Source organism: Neovison vison, chromosome 6, assembly GCF_020171115.1.
Source record: "Neovison vison isolate M4711 chromosome 6, ASM_NN_V1, whole genome shotgun sequence".
Taxonomy (NCBI): Eukaryota; Metazoa; Chordata; class Mammalia; order Carnivora; family Mustelidae; genus Neogale; species Neogale vison.
In genome coordinates this window covers 218392573-218408629 of record NC_058096.1, presented here as the reverse complement: position 1 = coordinate 218408629, position 16057 = coordinate 218392573, and the positions used below count along the sequence as shown (strand labels likewise).

At 49.7% G+C, this 16057-nt stretch overlaps 1 protein-coding gene across 4 annotated transcripts in view; it reads left to right on the top strand.

The window, feature by feature from the left end:
• INSR (insulin receptor) overlaps positions 1-16057 on the top strand; it is a 128601-nt gene that overhangs the window by 98514 nt on the left and 14030 nt on the right. For 3 of the 4 annotated variants that reach the window (XM_044254307.1, XM_044254304.1, XM_044254306.1), the window contains 4 exons: positions 4213-4484; positions 4905-5044; positions 10539-10698; positions 14530-14632. In XM_044254307.1, the coding sequence (XP_044110242.1) occupies positions 4213-4484; positions 4905-5044; positions 10539-10698; positions 14530-14632 (675 nt within the window). The remainder of the gene's footprint in view (positions 1-4212; positions 4485-4904; positions 5045-10538; positions 10699-14529; positions 14633-16057) is intronic. The other variant, XM_044254305.1, reaches the window with a different exon arrangement.

Below are 16057 nucleotides of genomic sequence, written 5' to 3'. Positions count from 1 at the left end.
AACCAAAGATGTCCCCAGACAGACATGGCAAATGTTCCTGTGTGGCGAGGCGAGGGGCAGACTCACCCCTGGTTGAGGGCCACTGGTTTGCTAGGAGATTGTGGGGTGTGAAGGTCATGGGGACTTTAAGAACCCAAACCACAGATAGCGCCGGGGTGGGGTGGGGGTTGTGATTGCATATACACCCGGCTTCTTTGATGAGACCTTTTCATGTTTCCAGTTGTGCAGAAACCCATTTCCTGATAGCTTTTCCGTGAGGCACCAGTGGTGGTCATTTGGGAAAAGGCCCACTTGTGCCTGGATGGAAATGTTCTGAATCTTACTAACATGGGTGTATCTTTGGTTTCCATCTAAGAACGTCACTGGTCTTTGCATATGAAGAGACCACACAAAAAAAATCATAGTGCATATTCCCCATCCAACCCCACCTTCCGCCCCAAAAGTGTTTGTCTTCTGACTACAGAGCAGTAGAAACTAAAAATTGGCTTCAAACATTTGAGCAGAAAAGTCCTCCCTGGTGATGTAAAGTCAAGCACTTCAATACCTTTTGGAAGAAGCAGACCTAGAGACCTTCATTTAAGTCCATTTGGAAAATAGTGGGAATGCGAATATCACATATCTTAAATTTGTAGAGTATCACCAAAGCTTGGGCTTTGATGCGAATTAGTCGTCTTAAATGATCTTGTAAGTTAAGGAAAAAAACCTAAAAGGTAAAAAAATAGAAATGTATTGTGAGGGAGGGAAATCCAGATGGCTGAACTTGCATATATAAGAATGGGAACCAGACGTAACTAGAAATAAGCAGGTGATCTGAAACTAGGGCCAAAGGAAGATTTTAATGTTGAAGTCTCTGGACAGTCTTGTGTTATTCAAGTTGAAGCTTTTGGTGAGGAGGGAGGTTTTAATTTGATCAGATTCAACATGAAGCAGAAAAAATGAAATAGTCTACTGACTTTGGTAAATGCATAAAAATGATGTCTCAGAAAGGCTCTGGGCCCAGAGAATTTTACAGGTGAGTTATTTGAAACTCTGTGATACAGAAACGTTTCTGAGCATAGAGATCGATGGAAGTCTTTCCAGGTCATTTTATGAAACCAACCTAACATCACTTTAGCTGAACCTGATGTAGCTGTGATGTTGGCAGAAACCCCAGGACGAGTCAATGGGACACTTTAGATCCATACGTCCTAAATGAAACAGCGTGCTGATGTTATCGTTTCACTCAGAAGTACAAGGGTGGTTTACAATCAGCAGAGAGGATAATTCATCAAGGGACCCAGTAAAGGAAAATCATAGGATAATCTCCTGAGACAGCATTCATTAAAAACTCCTAATTTAGGGAAATGAGTGAAAAGTGGGAGTAGAATACTTTTGCTACAAGGTAGATAAATATTACCTAGATGAAACCAACAGCCAAGCTAACATTGTACTTAAACTGTCCCTGTTCCATTTAGGAGGAAGCCCAGTGTCGTCATTACTAAATAATGTCTTCCTGGGTAGCCAGCCAATGCAATAAGACAAGAATAGCAAAGAGCGGATTGTGGAAAGTAACGTCATTCTATTAACAGGCCAGTACAAGGATAGACTCACTGTGATGTCACAGACTGGCTGCCTGTCTTTTTGTCATTGAAGCTTCATCGGAAAGCAGCCTCACCCATTTGTTTATACTTTGTGTGCTCCCACTTTCAAGCTATAATAGCTGGAAAACTGTTGAAAGTTGCGTAGAGGGACGCCTGGGTGGCGCAGTTGGTTGGACGACTGCCTTCGGCTCAGGGCGTGATCCTGGAGTCCCGGGATCGAGTCCCACATCAGGCTCCCAGCTCCATGGGGAGTCTGCTTCGCTCTCTGACCTTCTCCTCGCTCATGCTCTCTCTCACTGTCTCTCTCAAATAAATAAATAAAAAATCTTTAAAAAAAAAAAAAAAGAAAGTTGCGTAGAGACAAAAAGTCCTTGGGCACACAGGTCCTGCAAAATCCAAAATCTTTACTTCCTACCATCGACAGGAAAAGTGTGCCAACTTTTTCTAGTGTGCTCCTTGGAAACCCAAGGATAGCAACTATGAAAATCTTGGAGGAGAGTTTGGGAAAGAAGGTACAATGTGAATTAAAAAGCCTGGTGATACACTAGCAATAGAATAGAAAACAGAGGAGACAATCCCTTGATCCCTTTCATAATTGCCATACCACTTTGGTAACCCCACGGAGAATTAACTGTACAGGAAAAAAGGTAAACGTCTGTCGAGCTCTCAGATTTTCTGGATATGCGTGAAAGACTGTTTTGAATCATTTACAGAAATCTCACCGGCTGTGTTAATATCCTTAGTGAATAAACAGGGTAACAGTAGGAACGGTGAGGAAAGTGCTAGAACATCATAGAAAGAAGAAGATGGATGAGTTCCTTAGAGAAACACAAAGGACGGAGGAAGGAAAGACAGGTTCACCTGGAGTGGTATTAGGAGTTAACAAACAAAGCAATAGGGCCTTGTTTTTCAGTCTCTTGGGTTGAAAATCTGCAAACCAACAAACAGACAAAACCCAAAGAACCCTTTAACCCTGAGTACTGATGAGGTTATCCCGAGGTGCATTTGAGGGGCTGCTGGGGAGACCCCCGATCAGTTGAAATGTCTCGGAGAGCAGTTTCGCCGTGAGGATGAACAGGCACAGCCTAGCGACTTCCCTTCTAAGAGTCTAGTTTTAGGATCTGATAAGACAGTCTGGCAGTGACCAAAGCGGTGTTTATAAGAGCAGAAAACCCTGAGATCCTCCTAATACAGACATTCTCTGAGGTCCTGTGGGCTCGGTTCCAGACCCACCCTCATTAAGATGGGTATCTCAGGAAAGCAGGTCTCCTGAATTTTTTGGTTTCCCCAGTGCGTGTAAGTGTTCTATTGATATCAGCCTGTAGTGTGTTAGGAGTGCCTTAGCATCACGTCTAACAAAACAGTACACACACCTTAATTTAAAAATATTGGTACAAAATACTGACCATCCTTGGGGCTTCCAGTGAGTCGTACTCACCGATCACAGATCGCCGTGACAAATAGGATGATAATGAGAAAGTTCGAAACAGTGTGAGAGTCCCCAAAAGGTGACCCGGAGACACAGGAAATGTTGCTGGAGAACAGTGCTGGTAGACTTGGCCCGTGCCGGGTGCCGCACACCTTCAGTCTGTAAAAATGCAGGATTTGCAAAGCACCGTAGTGCCAAGGGCAATAAAACGGGGGCATGTCTGTGTTAGATAAAATAGGAGGATGGTTAGTAATTTATGGTTCGTGCATTAAATTGAGCATTTTCCAATTTTCTGCATTGAGCATGTGCTCCTTTCCTAACGGGGAGGGAAAACCTTCCCACTGAAAAAGACAAAACGTCAATTCTGTACTAAGTCCTTAAGGCGTTATGTTTTAAGGAAGCTCTCTGATGCATGTTTCCAGCAGAACAAGCGAACAAAGTTTGCAAAACTCGCTTGGTCCTCATTATAACCTACACATAACATTTCTAGGAAAAAAATTACCCCTGGGAAACAGGGCAGCAGAACGATGAGTCATTTAAATTTTCTCTGTGCTTTTTGTGTATGTGCATTTATAAATTTTGAGGGTTTTGCATTTATGTCTTAATTTCTTAATTGGGGGGAATGTGTATTGACTGCATGGTTTTATCTTTTCTTTCTTTTCTTTTTTTTTTTTTTGAGTACCCTTACCAACCTGAGTAATAAGACTTTTTTTTTTTTTTTTTTAACCTAAGAATTGAAATGTAGTCACTTCTATGAGGTAGATGCCCTCTAGGGTCATAAGAATTAGAAGATGGTGTCTTTCCTGTTTAGATAGGTGATCCTGGCCAGTAGTTTGGGCTGCTGGGCTCATGCCGTCATTTGATAAGGTTCCTGAAAAGTTAGACTCTGACATGCTCTGGGCATCTGGTCTTTAACACTGACCCGGGGTGGCCAGTTAATCTGCAACGTGACAACCTAAAATCAAGCATGTCGAGGGGAATATCGGTGTGTGTCCCCCACTGATGGTCCTGGAGCCCCTTCCCCTGGCGGGTGTCCTGGAAAGCTGCTCTGGGTTATAATTCTGGGCAACCTGCATTTCATTGCATCGCCACCCGCCCGTCCTTGGTTTTGAGACTTTTATCCCCCGGCGTCATTTTTTGAATCTTCAAGACGGCGATCGCATGACCGCGTGTGTATATGTGTGTGTCCTGCTGTCATGACAGGCCGTCGCGGAAACGCAGGGCCCTCAGGGACGTTGCCAACGTGACAGCGGCCGTGCCCACCGCTCCAGGTTTCCCCAACACCTCGACTAGCACGCCCACGAGCCCGGAGGCGCACAAGCCTTTTGAGAAGGTGGTGAACAAGGAGTCCCTGGTCATCTCTGGGCTGCGTCATTTCACGGGCTACCGTATCGAGCTGCAGGCTTGCAACCAGGACGCCCCCGAGGAGAGGTGCAGCGTGGCGGCCTACGTCAGCGCCAGGACCATGCCCGAAGGTGGGTGGGCTCATCGCCGGCGCCGGGAGACCTGGGCTCGCCAAGGGGCAGCCCTCCGCCCGGTAGGCAGCCTACATGGTACCTAATCTGCCTTTATCGTTTCTTATTTTTGTGGGCGCCCGGCTTCCCCTAGCCAGTATACAACTCCAGCAGATACACAGACACAGAGAGACACATACGAAATATAAAGTCAAATGAAGAAATACGTTTTATGCATGGTATTAATCAGGGTTCTGCAGAGAAACAGAACCGGTGGGATATGAGCGAGACGGACAGACGGATAGACAGGTACACAGACAGTCCTGCGAAGACGTTGGGTTTTACGCGTCCACTTCCCTCATGGGAAAGTTTCGCGAGCAGCTGGAGGTGGGATCTGATCCCGGGGGTCAGGAGCCTGCCTCTAAGCACTGCTCCTTACAGCCAAGGCAGACGACATCGTTGGCCCCGTGACCCACGAAATCTTCGAGAACAATGTCGTTCACTTGATGTGGCAGGAGCCGAAGGAACCCAACGGTCTGATTGTGCTGTATGAAGTGAGTTACCGACGCTATGGAGATGAGGTAAGACCTCCGGATGCTCGGGCGCGTCCCTCAGAGCCGTTGCTGGTCCCCCACCCCCCACCTTTTCTTCTTAAATTCTGGCCCAAACACTTCTCCTGTTGAATGCGTTGTCATTGGGACTCCACACCTTGATCTAGAACTTTCCAGGGAGGTGGGTGAGAAATGCCGATCTCCAGACTTATTTCCTCAGTTTCTCACATTTCAGCGCTGTCCTACAGGGTGAATGATGGCTGTCTGCGTTTGTGTCCCTCCTGACATCACAGGAGACCCATTTCACTTCAGTCAGAGTTCTCTGGGGGCAGAGGGAGAGGGAGGGGGAGAAGCAAACTTCCCGCTGAGCAGGGAGCCCAGTGCAGGGCTCAATCCCAGGACCCTGCATCATGACCTGAGCCAAAGGGAGACACCCTTAACCAACTGAGCCACTCAGGTTCTTAATAAGGAACTTTCCATTTACCGGCAGACGCTGTGCGGGGTGGTGGGTGAACGCAGAGATGCCCAAGGTAATGGCATCTAAGAAGGACAAAACGGGAGCCACGCCAGCCTGAGGGGGTCACTGTGTGTCTTGCACCTGTGAAGCCGTGTACATGCGGTTTTATGTCCTTTATCATTTTTTATCACGCCTAAGGCATGATGAGCGGCCACTGCTAGAAAAAAAACAAAAACAAAAAGTGCCAATTCTAAGTTGGTGTTGCTTCTAAAGCTGCCTTGCAATTTCAGAAATGCCAAAATGTGAAAATAATACGCCTCTCAGGACCGATGAAATGCAGTAAATCCTCAGAATGACCCAGCGAGCTTGGTCCGGAGGCAGCCAGCATTTTTTTGTCCAGGGTCCAGAAGAATAAAGTCAGGACTCAAACCCAAGACTGATGTTTTCATCCAAGGTTGGCAGCTTTTTTTCCTGTCGAGGGCCAGATACGGACCATGTTTGGCTTCGCGGCTAAACGGCCTTGTTGCAAATACTTAGCTCTGCTGTTGTAGCTTGAAAGCTGCCCGACAGAGGAGACGGACGCTCATGGGGATGGTTGTGCGCCCGTGAAACGTTTTATTGCAAAAGCAGGCAGTAGGCGGGCGTGGGCTCCAAGCGGCGCCCGTAACTACTGTGGGTGGTCACCATCCGTGGAAGGGCAGGGGTCTGCACCTGCCAGAGGAGGTGCAGGCTACGGCTTGAATCCTCCTGCGGACGATTCTCCCCTTGACCGTGTGACTTCAGGCAGATAGCCTCATCACCTCCTTGGGTTGCTCCGAGCCCTTCCCCCGTCCCAGGCACAGCACCCAGTCCTTTGCAAGCATCTGCTGGAACCTCGAGGCGACCCGACCAGGTGGCATCTGTTAGTGTCTCCTTTTTTTGTCCAGGAGTGTGGACACTGGAGGAGCTGAGTGTCCTTGCTCAGGGTCACACGCTCAGCATCTTAAATCCAGACTGTTGGGCTCTGGAACCTACCATCTGCGGCTGAGGCCGGTCACTCAGGTCATTTTCTATAAATGGCCAGAGAGTTTAAGTTTATAGTTTTGGGAGCCATAAAGTCAGGCTTGGGCATGAGTGTTTTTGTTTGTTTGTTTGTTTGTTTGTTTTTAAAGATTTTATTTTATTTATTTGATAGAGAGAGATCACAAGTAGGCAGAGAGGCAGGCAGAGAGAGAGAGGAAGAAGCAGGCTCCCTGCAGAGCAGAGAGCCCGATGTGGGGCTTGATCCCAGGACCCCGAGATCATGATCTGAGCCGAAGGCAGCGGCTTAACCCACTGAGCCACCCAGGTGCCCTGTTTGTTGGTTTTATAATAACAGTTTTACTGTGACACATTCACATACCATAAAATACGCCCATTTAAAATACACAGTTCGGGGCGACTGGCTGGCTTGGTCGGAGGAGCGCGTGACTCTTGGTCTCGGGGTTGTGATTTCAAGCCCCACGTCGTGTGTAGAGATGCTTAAAAATAAAATCTTTACAATACAGTAAAATAAAATATTCAATATAATGGTTTTTTTTTTTTTTAAGATTTTTACAATTTTTAAGTCATCGCTACACCCATCGTGGGGCTTGACCTCACAACCCCCCAAGACCAGGATCTCACACTCCACTGACCGAGCCAACCCTCACATCAATTTCAGAGTATTTTCCTAAAAAGTCCCCCGGCTCAGGTCATGATCCCAGGGTCCTGGGTCTCTGCCTCCTCTCTCTCTCTGCCTTTGTTTGTTTGTTTGTTTTTTGGTTTTTGTTGTTGTTGTTGTTTTTCTGGTATTTGCTGGGTTCATAGCCAAAATCCCGTCTAGCTGCCTCACTTTGGCGGCTCTTACTCCTTGAACCTCGCCCCCGATCTCCCCTTCCTCGTGTCCCGCCAGCCTCTGTCAACTGCTCACCTACTTTCTGTCTCTGGATATGCCTGTTCTCGGCACCCGATCGTACAGCACACGGCCCTCTCTTGCCGGCTTCTGTCATTATCATAATGTCTCCGAGGTCCATCCCCGTGGTGGCACGTGTCTGTGCTTCCTTCCTTTTCCTGACTGAGAGATACTCCATCACATGGGTGGACCACATTTTGTTACCCGTCACCCGTAGACAGACATTCGGGTCGTTTTTGCCGTCTGGCCGTTGTGCGTAAAGTCGCTCAGAGCGTCCTCGTGCGAGTGTTTGTGTGGACACGTGGTTTCCGGTCTCCTGGGCACGTACCAAGGGACAGAACTCCTGGGTCCCGGGCCAGCTCTTTCCCCAAGTGGCTGCACCATTTTAGATCCCCAGCGGCAGGGTCTGAGGGTCCAGCTTCCCCCCGTGGTCACCTGTCCATGTTCTGGGCCATGTTTTGGGTTAGGGCCGTGCTGGTGGCTGTGAGTGGCATCTCACTGTGGACTTGATGTGCATTTCCCGGATGGCTCATTTGGGCCAAGTGTTGGGCCTTTCCCTGAGCCCACGGGACTCGTCAGCTTTCGGGTGGCTTTGAGCAGTGAGGGTCGGCCCTGGAGCCGGGGTGGGGTTGAGGATGGGAGGCCAGAGCCCCTCAAGGGGGAGGGGCAGCTTCCAAAGGCAGTTCCAGGGCAACATAACCTTCGGGATGTTGTGGGCAGCAGGGAAGGGAATATGGATTCCGGGCCGTGGGCAACACGCTTCCACTGCAGACCCTCCGTGGTTTTCTTCCTGCTGCTATGCCCGGTTCTTTCCTTGGAGTTTGCCAGTGTCGAGCACTGAAGGCCTCCATCCTAGGAACCCCTTGGTCCTGGGTGAGCTGGGAGTGTTGGTTACCCTGTGGGCACAAGTTCTCCCCGCTGCCTTCAGTGCATCTGTCTCCCCCTCTTCCTGGAGTCCAAGGGTCACGGGTACGAATCCCTACCAGATCCTCAGCCCCACGTGGGGCAGCACCAATTCCACACAGACCGGCCCTATTTGCCCTTTAGGGGAACAGAGATTTGGGTAGGTAGGGGGCAAATAGGAGAGAGTGAGAGATTACCGTCACTTTTTTTAAAAAAACCCTTTTCATGGACAAGATGGCGAATCATCTCCCACATTCTCCCTTATTGCCTAGCATCGCTTTGATAAAGTAAGAAAATAATGCAAAAAATTTTATTACGCCCCATTAATAATACTGTTGGGGTATGATTTTGCCTGCTCTACAAAAATTCTCTCCAGCATTTGGTGGGAGGTTTTTTTGTTTGTTTTTTGGTTTTTGTTGTTGTTGTTGTTTTTCTGGTATTTGCTGGATTCATAGCCCAAATCCCGTCTAGCTGCCTCACTTTGGCGGCTCTTACTCCTTGAACCTCGCATTCAAGTCTTACCTCGTCCCCTCTCTGCCCAGGAGGCCCTGGCCCCGGGGACCGCCCCCCTCCCCCCGAGGAGGAGCATCGCTTCTCACTGTTGGCGTTCCCGTCTGCTTCGCTTCAGTGTCTCCTTCGCTTCAGTGTCTGTCGTGGCTTCGGGCTTCTGTCTCATTGGCACAGACTTTCATGGAATTGGCTTCTTTACTCTTGGTCAGGTTTCGCTTCTCGTTTCCCTTTTCGTTTTTGTTTCTCGGTGTCTGCGGAGACAGCTGCCTCATTGTCTAGTTCCGTCCATTCATGCTCCTTCCCAGTCCCCTCGCCCCTCGAGGTGTGTGGGGACCCCAGCCGGCCTCGGAGGGTGCCCTTCCCCCCTGTCCCCCGATAGCAGCTACGTTTGGTGTCTGTATTGGAGTATTTGCCCATTTCTACTTGGTGACTCATCGGACTTGGACGGACCTTTGGACCGGTGCCCCCAGCCCTGATCAGCCCGATCTGTTTTCTTGCTGTTGTTGTCACATGACGAGCACGGGAGTTTTTTGCCTTTCTTTCTCTGCCCACTGAAATTTTCCAGTCCAGCTCTCTGCATGCACTATTAACTTGGAGCTGTTTTGGAAAATTTTAAAAAATTGGCCGGACGCGGGCAGGGTTCACGGTCTCACTTCCCAGGGAGCCTCTTGCCTCTTCTACTAAGCACTGGATTGATCTCTGTTTACACCCTTATCACTGGGGCGTGTATCCTTTTCTTATCTGTTTTCAGAGATTGAGGTAGGGCCCTGCTTGTTTTCAAAATGGTCACATAAAGCAAAGTAAAGCAAGGCTGCACCAGAGGAAGGAAGGAGATTTGCCATGTGTCCCGAAGACATCAAGACCATGCGGGCCTTTGGTTCTGAGGCCAGGAGATGTGGGGGCAATGCCTGAAATTTGATTTAGGCGCTGTGGGTCTCTTCTTTCCCGGCCTTCTGGGACTTTCTAGAGGCCTGGTGACAGTGCCTCACAGTGGTTCCAAAAAGGGTAGGAGCCACGTGGTTCTGGATTGAACAAGGGCGGTTGGCACAGCCACTTAAACCCGCTAGGAGAGTTCCCACCAACCATGCTGTCTCAAGCAGCAGCCGGCGGACTATTTTTGTACGCCTGCCTGTGTTCGTACAGCTTCAGAGCTAAGAATCGCTTTCCTATCTTAAAGTGGCTGGGAAAAAAGAATGCCCAGCATCGAGAGAAGGATATTGTGACGACACGTATCCACTTAACGTGAAGCGCAGCGCTGGGCGTCTGCAGCGGCCCGTGGGCACACAACCACGTCTGCTTGTGGACAGATGTTATGGGTTTGGGGTGGGTCTCTGGGTGATTTCGCGCTGTGACAGCAGAGCTGAGTGGGTCATTCGTGTGGGTGAGTGGGTGACCATCCGGCCCCTTTGACCGCAAAAGTTTGGGGCCCCCTAGCCCGGACCCCCGTGTCCTCGTCTCTAGCATGAGGCTGAGCCCCAGTGGGGTTGTCACAAGAAGGAAATGACCCGGTCCAGGTCAGACGCATGGCTTGTGGTTTAGGAAGGGTCAGATTTTACCCACGATGACAGCCTCCGCAGCTGCCTCCTTCCCCGGGGAGCGAGCGTGTGGAAATTGTGACGGTCCTGACGCGGCCCGGGCGCTCGGTGTTCTGATGGCACCTTCCTCCCTCTGTGGCCTTCCTGCCAGGGATGGACGCTCCCGAATGGCCGAGAACAATCCCCACTCCTCCCCCTGTCTTCCAGGAGCTGCACCTCTGTGTCTCCCGCAGACACTTCGCTCTGGAGCGGGGCTGCAGGCTGCGCGGGCTGCCGCCGGGGAATTACAGCGTGCGAGTCCGGGCCACCTCCCTGGCAGGCAACGGCTCCTGGACAGAAGCCACCTATTTCTACGTGACAGACTATTGTAAGTCTGGGCTTGGGGCTGGGTGTGGCAGGGCAGTTCAGAGGATGGCCAGGGAAGCTCGGAGGCTATGCCTGCTGGCCCCAGACTTGACCACGTCCCGGTCTGCTGGTGCTGCTGTGTGACCTGAGCAATGTGCTTGTCCTCTCTGAGCCTGTGTGTTCTTATCTGACCATGGGGAGAGTAAGGATCCCCCCAACTGCCTTGGGGGTGAAAGGAGGTTTCAGTGACATTATGCAGGTCAAGTGGCTAGCCCAGGGCATGTTAGATGAACACATTAGCTCTTGTTACTAGTGTCCTAAACTTGATTTTTGATGGGCTGTGCCCTCCAAGGGAGGACATGGAAGCTTGCCTGTGGAGTGTCAGATGTGCTCTTGATACGCAGGGAGTGAGTGCTGCCATCGGGTGCGCAGAGCACACTGTGGACAGTAGAGTGGGAGGCTGGGGAAGCTGAACTGGTCAGGGACTGCTTCCTGGAGGAGGTGACATCTTGACTGAGACCCAGAAGAATGTACAAGTGGGGACAAAAGAAGGCGGTCATCCTGCAATGTGGTTGGAGCCTAGACACTTGAATGAGTGAACAGATGACTTGGAAGGAGGCGAGATTCTAGACCAGGAGGAGTGGGAGCTTGCGAGGGACTGGGGTGACAAGGCTCCTGCTTGGCCGGCTGGATTTTCACATACCAGGCCTGGTGGGACTTCGGAAAGTGGCAAGTGACTCCTGCTGGGAAGGCTCCAGCCAGGGTCAGGGCTGGGATGAGCACCCGACACCAGCTGGGCGTGCAGCATCGCCCATTCTGATGCTGCCTAAGGGGGTGAACACAGACCCGGCCAGGTTAGGAGCACAGTTCCCAGCCAGACGGGCCTTACTTCAGATGCTGGCTAGAAATTGGGGGTTCTTCAAGCCCCTGCACTTCCAGCTGGCACCTCCCAGCTGGCACCAAACTCAGGGGTTCCCGTGACCCCCCCCACCCCCAGATTCAGTCATTTGCTCGATCAGCTCATGGAGCCCAGGAAAGTGCTAGATTACAAGGACGGTGTTACTGTAAAGGCTGTCAGTCGGGGCCACCCAAATGAGGAGACATACAAGGGAGGGCCTGGAGGGTCCAGGATGCTGAGCTCCGGTGTGTTCTCCCGGTGGAATCAGGACATGTGGGGCATCCTCCTGGCATACCCGTGTGTTCACCAGCCGGGAAGCTCCTCTGAGCTTGGGTGTGGAGGGTGTCCCTCACTAGGCACTGTTGAACACATCGCTGCTGTGCGATGGAACTCCATCTCCGGCCCCTCTGCTCCCTGGAGCAGCCCCTCTGGTCCAGCCTTCCAATCACGGGCGTGGTCTGCCAGTGACTAGCCCGCATCCTGGGTCATCTCATCTCTTAGCATAAGCTCAGGTCTGTTCCAAGGGGCTCGTCAATAATAAAGACACTCTTATTACCCAGGATATTTCAAGGATTTGGAGTCTCTCAAGAACCCGGGCTGCCATGAATAAAATTCCAAGGAAAATATCAAAGTGCAAAAAAAAGTTTGTAACATCATTGACAATGAGTTAATATCCTTGTTATGAAATGAATATATATATATATATATAGTACATGAGTAGAAGATATAAATAAGTCCTAACACAAGACACCGTAAGTAGCCAATTTAAAAAGAAATATCAAAGATAGAAAGCATAAAAAAAAGTCCAACCTCAAAACCACACCAAAAAAGGAAGCAAATTAAAACAAGAGGTAATTTTTAACTTATCGAATTGGCAAGGTGTTTCTTTCTGTTCAATTCTAGTACTAGGTGCTGTCCAAGAGTAGAGACCCACGGACATTCTTTTCGTGGTTGGTGAATGCTACAATATAGCACTTTATTTTAAAGACTTTTATTGATTTTTTTGAGACACCAAGCAAGAGAGAAAGCATGAGCTTGAGGGGAGGGACAGAGGGACAGGGAGAAGCAGACTCGAGCAGGGAGCCCGATGCGACTCGATCCCAGGACCCTGAGATCATGACCTGAGCTGAAGGCAGACACTTTCCTGACTGAACCACCTCCCCTAAAGCATACTACTTGAAAAATACGTATCAAACATCTTATAAAGGCTATTACTGTGTGAACTAACAATTCTGGTTCTAGAAATTTATCCTGAGGAAATGAACAGAGATGTCCAGAAAAGATAGTGTGTTTGAGGAAATGCAATACAGCATTACTAAAGATGCCAAAAAGTCTGGAAAATTACAGTTCTTTATTTTCTAACAGGGAGGCAAGCAAGGAACTGGGGGTGCACATTTTAAGGAGGTGCTTACCCCCAGGGGCTGACCCTGTGTCTCCGTGACCCAGAGCAAGAGTTCTCAAATTTTGCACAGTGGGTGCTTCCCTTTCTCCACCCTCGTTCCCGTGGCCATGGGAATCGGAGGCGTGAGCAGGACTGTGGGGTCTGGGAAGCCGAGACGGGGGTGCAGCCCGACTCTCAGATTGTGTCTCCAGACCTGCTAAATCCCGGCCACTTGGTGGCCTCCAGTTTCCCTGCTCCTGTGGAAGAAGGGATAGGAAAGAAGGGACATGCAGACAACCATGTGTGGCCAGTAGGTTTCCTTTTCTTATGTCTCCTTCAACTACCAAATATTGATGGGGACTTTCTGTGGCCAGGAGCTGCCGGGGAGGGGAGGAGGCAGTTTGCTGGGACTTCAGGGAGGGACAGGAGGTCTCAGGGTATAGCCGGCCACTGAAGGCAGCGTGGGGCTGTGGCTAAGCACGTCCTCAGATGGCCCGGCTTGAAATCCCTGCTCCACCGTGGGTCTGCTCTGGGGTTTGGGGCAAGACCCCTCCGGTCTCTGAGTCTCTTTTCCCAGTCTGGTGGTTGGTCTTAGTCACAGCCCCTCCTACCGTGGCTTGTGTGACGTTAAATAAAATCAACCAGCACAGAGCACTTCACTTAGTGCCTGGTGTTTTCCTAAGTGTTCAGTAAACCTCTGTTGACAGGAAAGACCTTAGGGACCAGGGACCAGGGTCCCTCCGTGATTCCTTAGAACGCATTTTCCTCCTTGGCCCAGGAGAGTCTGAATACGGGGGTGTGTTTATAAATGCAGACAACTCGGCTTTACACGCAGATTTTTCAAAAAAGGAAAAAAAAAAAAAAGGCTCCATAGCATTTCTTCCCTAAATTTAAGAGGGGAGGACCTGTTAGCATACAGGGCCCTTCCTGGTGAATTTTTCGTCTGTGAAAGGTGTTGTTCGGATGAAAATCGGCTGTTTAATTTGCGGAGCCCACTGCAGAATGAAAATGCAGGGCCCCTTGTTTAAAAATTATTAAGAATTTTTTTTTAAAGATTTTGTTTATTTTGGAGAAAAGAGCACAAGCATGAGTTGGGGGAAGGATGAGGGGAGAGGGAGAAGCAGGCTTCCTACAGACGCGGCTCGATCCCAGGACCCTGGGATCATGACCTGAACGGAAGGCAGTTGCTTAAATGACTGAGCTACCCAGGCGCCCCTAAAAATTATGAAGACTTTCAAGACGGTGGCAGTGGGGCGTTAAGGAGCAGGGCCTTTCGAGTGTGGGGACTTGGACCGTGGCCTGGGTTGCCCGCCTGGGAAGCTGTGTGGTGGAGGGAGAGAAGGCTGGCAGTGGGCGGTGTGGTCTGGGGGTCGGAGCCTCTGAGCCTGCCTTCCTGCCCCATGGAACCAGCCAGCGTTTCGGGACTGCGGGAAAAGAAGGGCTCAGGTGGCCAGTGGAGAGGCTCGGAACAAGAGAAGGGGCGGGAGCGCGTGGCTGGTCATTACCGGTGTAGATGTGATTTGCGATAGGAACACGTGTTGATGTGAACCATTTCTCTTCTTACCCTATTTCAGTAGATGTCCCATCGAATATTGCAAAAATCATCATCGGCCCCCTCATCTTTGTCTTTCTCTTCAGTGTTGTGATTGGAAGTATTTACCTGTTCCTGCGGAAGAGGTGGGTACGGCCGTGTGCGGGTGAATGGTTAGACGGGCTCTCCAGGAAAGCAAGCGGGCCTAGATACAGAGGGAGCGCTAGCTCAGTTTATTGTCAGTTTGACTGACGTAAGGGATGCGCGTGGCCTGCAGCTTACAGCTAAAGATCCTAATACAGTTCGTAATGCTCAATCATAAATGATCATAAATGCCCTCCCGCTGGTTGATGATCACCAAATGCTTTGGTTGAACCCCCCCGCCCCACCCCTGAAACTTTGTCTCTGTAGGCAGCCTGTGGTTGCCAGGGAGGCAGGAACATGGCTCCAACCTGTTGACTGATACTTTGTTTTCATTAAAGAGGAAGGTAAAAATGAACTAAGATGTGAAGCTTCATCATCAAAGAAGTGACTTGGCTTGGTCAGGTAGTGACTTTTAGATACCGAAGGAACATTTTCTCAAATTTTTTTTTCTGCCATTTGCAAATCGTGGCCACAGAGATGACATTTTTTTTTTTTTTAAAGATTTACTTATTTTAGAGAGCACGAGCAAGAGAGAGAGGGAGAAAGAGCAGGGGAGGGTCAGGGGAGACAGAGAATCTCAAGCAGACTCCCTACTGACTGTGGAGCCCAATGCAGGGCTCGATCCCATGACCCTGAGATCATGACCTGAGCCAAAATCAAGGGTCATCTGCTTCATGGACTGAGTGCCCCCAGGTGCCCCCAGATGACACACTTTGAAGCTTATTTTGCATTGTTAACATTTTTTGCCATCCCTTTCTCAAGCCAGGACAGACAACGGAACAGTAGATCGGGTCTTGGTTTGTAGTGCTTCTGTTTCTTTCTGTGGTGTAAATATTCCTACTGTGGCCAATTTCAAGCTACAGACCTACCACAGATGATAGTAAGAAGCAGTATGATAATTAGGAAGTGGTGAGTTTTGCTTTTAGTATCTTTTTTTTTTTTTTAAGACTTTTCTTTATTTATTTGACAGCGAGAGATCACAAGTAGGCAGAGAGGCAGGCAGAGGGGGAGGAGGAAGCAGGCTCCCCGCTGAGCAGAGAGCCCGATGCGGGACTCGATCCCAGGACCCTGAGATCATGACCCGAGCTGAAGGCAGAGGTTTAACCCACTGATCCACCAAAGCGCCCCAACTTCTAGTATCATTTTATGTAAATGTCAGCCCGTATCTTTTAATTTTTGGAGGATGATTATATCAACAGCCTGCTCCCCAGTTTCCCGGAAACTGAGCCATTGTTTCTGGTGAGCTGGGATGAGAACAGCAAAGGGTGAGTGTCTTTCAGGTGTTAGTAAGGACAACTGTAAATTACGGTTCATGATCCCATGTTGATGCATATTTAAGTAGCCATCTGATGGGCTTGTACGACACCCCAGACCATATCCAGGGTCACAGGGATGCTGTTGCTAAGGGCTGTCATTGGCATGGGGGA